Raw genomic sequence first — 3,148 nt, forward strand, 5'->3', positions numbered from 1 at the left:
GTGACAACTCATTCCGAGACCAACCTGGGCAGGAGGGGAGACAACCCTCTGACCGGTTAGCCAGACTGATGATTCTCTTTCCCAAAATTCGGATTCCCAACCCTACGGCGGCGGGCTCCTCTTCCTCTTCCGTTTCCTCTGGAAAGGCCTCCTCTTCTTCACTCCTCCCTATAAAGGGGAAGCGAGTCCAGGAACCACCAAACCGAGGGAAGAAGCAGACGCCTCCGGGTGCCAACCCTCCGATTCTGAGGCATCTAGTCAAGGCACCATGGAGGTCTCCAGGGCAGCCCACTTGGCTCTCTTCCTTGCGGCAATCCTCTGCGTCCACTCCGCCTCCTCCTTCAGTAAGTTCGATTCCTCTCTCCTCTCCCGCCTTCTTTCCTGGGTCCCCGGCTGAGGGCCTCTGGAAGGAAGGAGCCAAACCTTTCCCTATTCCTCCCGTTTCTCCCAGAGGCCTACCCCGTTGCGGATGCCTGCTGTGTGAACTATTCCCCGAAGAGGATCCCGCTGAACAGGGTCATCAGCTTCAGCATGTCCAACAGTAGCATCTGCTCCAAACCCGGCGTCATGTGAGTGACACCCAGGCTGACCCCAGAAGGGTCAGTGGGGGAGGGGAGCGGGGACCCCAGCTTCCGCGACTTGGGGAGGTGTCTGGGAGGGGGCAGGCCTGCCTCGGTGAGACCGGACATGGACTTTTCCCCTCTACATCTTCCAGTTGGTTTTCACACTAGCCACAGGCTGACTTGGGGAGAGAGGAGACAGGGAAGAGGGAGGAGAGAGGGAGAGGAGAGAGACACACACACACCAGGGGAGACAAGAAGCGATGGACAGAGACACAAAACAACAGACAGTGAGTGGCATGCATTAAGTGATTACTCTGTGCACAGCGCTTCACTAAGTGCTTGGGAGACAACCATTCAGTAGGTATGCTCTTAAGGAGATCAAAATCTAGGGGGACACAGTCCCAGCCCACACGGGGTCATGAATGACCAAAATGCAGCTTCTCAGTCACGTTCCCCCAAACTCCCAAACACACACCCACACATCACACACACCCACATCCATCACACACTGACCTTTAGTGACCAGTCTCAGTCTGGGCCATCTATCCAGAGTCCCCTTTCCCCCCAAGCCTGCCCCTCCCCGCGAGCCCCAGGCCCACCTTCCAGGACAATCCCAGCTCCACCATTTGTCTGCTGTGTGACCTCGGGTAAGTCGCTTCACTTCTCTGTACCTCAGTCACCTCACCGGTAAAATGGGGATTAAGACCGTGAGGCCCATGTGGGGCAGGGACTGTGTCCAATCTGATTACCTTGTATCTGCCCCAGCACTTGGAACAGCTCTTGACACATAGTAAGTGCTTAATAAATACCATCATCATCACATCGTCAGAGCCCTGGGCCAGGAGACATCTCTTCGGGCTCCTTGTTCTTCACAGGTTCATCACGGTGAGAGGTCGGATCGCCTGTGCCAACCCCGGAACAAAATGGGTGCAGCAGTACATGAAGCATCTGACCACCAAGATGGCTACGTCTACTCCACTGCTCAATACGAATGTTTCCCAAAACCAGAAGAGGGGCTCCTAACTCGCAGGCCGGACCTGGGCCCGGGACTCCACCTGCCCTCTGCTGCACTCCCTCCCACCCCACCCACCATCCCTGCCCCAGCTCGGTGAGGGGACTGCGTTGGAGAAATAATGAATGTATCTGTGAGAAATGTATCGTCTGTTTATTAACAGCATCACCCCCTTGTTCGGCTGCCACACTTGGGAAGGCACGAGGCCTGTTTTAAGGGGAAAAGGAAGCGACAAAGAAAGGCGGGATTAAGGAATGGGGGTGGATGGGTTATTGCTCTGTCTCCCCCTTCTAGACTGTGAGCCCACTGTTGGGTAGCGACCGTCTCTATATGTTGCCAACTTGTTCTTCCCAAGTGCTTAGTACAGTGCTCTGCACACAGTAAGCGCTCAATAAACACGATTGAATGAATGAATGAATGAATGCTGTCCCTGGGAAATTATTGGGGTCAGAGCCCCTTATGCCCCCTCTGAAGCCACCATTTCTCCGGGACCTCCTCTAAGAGCCTTGTGGAATTCTTCCTTCTCTCCCCTTCCGGGACCAAGGAGGCGAAGCTGGGAGTCAGGCTGGAAGGGGCTGGAGGAGGGAAGGAGTGGGAGGAGCTGGGGGTGGGGGGTGTCAATATGAGGAGAGTTTGGGGGGGGTGTTGTGGCAGGAGTGGAGGAGACCTCCAGGGAGTCATAGCTGGACACTGCCACCCTATCTGGGGTCCAGCCCTTGTGGGATTATAGCTTTGGTCAAGGTCACTGCGGGATCTCAGAAGCAAGACCACACCAGAAGCTGACACTGTTGCTTGCCCCCAAGAGGCTTACCATCTAACGAGGGAGATGGGCAGATACAATTATTTACAAATAATCAATCAGTAGTATTTAGCGAGCTCCTACAGTGTCCAGAGTACTACACTTAGTGCTTGGGAGAACATAACTGAACCAGTAGAGGACTTTATGATCCATCAGGGGCAACAGATACTAAGATAATTTACAGATAGGAGGAAGAGGGAGATCTGGATAAATCCAAGAGATGAGACTTCATAATAAGGTATGCGAAATATGTGCTTAAATGCTACAGTAGGTTTCCAAGTCCTTAGGTGGTGCCCAGTGCTTCGATGGAAATTGAGATTATGATTTGGGGGGATGAGAAATGACTTGGGAAAGACATCTTGGACAAGGGGTAGGCAGATGGGGAGGGCAGGGCTCTGTTGGATGTGAAGAGGGAGGGAGTCCCAGAAAGTGGAGGACCTGGGTTCTAATCCCTGCTCTGTCAAATGCTTGCTGTGTGACCTTGGACCAGTCAATTCACTTCTCTGGGCTTCAGTTCTCCTGTACTTCCTGTAGGCTGGGAGCCCGATGTGGGAGAGGGACTGTGTCCGAGCTAATTCACTTGTATCTATCCCAGAGCCTAGAATAGTGCTGGACATATAGTAAGTGCTTAACAAATACCAAAATAGTACTTATTTTATAATAATCTCTCTGTCCTCTGCCAGACTTCTGTCCTCCCCTCCTGCCCCGACCCCTCTCTGCACCCTGCAAAAGACTCACGGCGGCACCTCTCTAATATCAGCTCTCGGGGAGATT

At 53.4% G+C, this 3,148-nt stretch overlaps 1 protein-coding gene across 1 annotated transcript; it reads left to right on the forward strand.

The window, feature by feature from the left end:
- The first annotated feature begins 215 nt into the window (after positions 1-215).
- On the forward strand, positions 216-1,920 carry LOC119939621 (C-C motif chemokine 3-like). The gene is made up of 3 exons (XM_038759744.1): positions 216-344; positions 452-569; positions 1,439-1,920. The coding sequence occupies exons 1-3, from the start codon at positions 269-271 to the stop codon at positions 1,584-1,586; spliced, it is 342 nt and encodes a 113-aa protein (XP_038615672.1). The 5' UTR covers positions 216-268; the 3' UTR covers positions 1,587-1,920.
- The last annotated feature ends 1,228 nt before the right edge of the window (positions 1,921-3,148 follow it).

The sequence above is a fragment of the Tachyglossus aculeatus genome, chromosome 17 (assembly GCF_015852505.1).
Source record: "Tachyglossus aculeatus isolate mTacAcu1 chromosome 17, mTacAcu1.pri, whole genome shotgun sequence".
Classification (NCBI taxonomy): domain Eukaryota; kingdom Metazoa; phylum Chordata; class Mammalia; order Monotremata; family Tachyglossidae; genus Tachyglossus; species Tachyglossus aculeatus.

Bases quoted from the DNA above. Each gene is read 5' to 3' on its own strand.
- LOC119939621 (XM_038759744.1), top strand. From the start codon at position 269: ATGGAGGTCTCCAGGGCAGCCCACTTGGCTCTCTTCCTTGCGGCAATC. The intron at 345-451 runs GTAAGTTCGATT...CGTTTCTCCCAG, and splicing joins CCACTCCGCCTCCTCCTTCA to AGGCCTACCCCGTTGCGGAT. The intron at 570-1,438 runs GTGAGTGACACC...TGTTCTTCACAG, and splicing joins TGCTCCAAACCCGGCGTCAT to GTTCATCACGGTGAGAGGTC.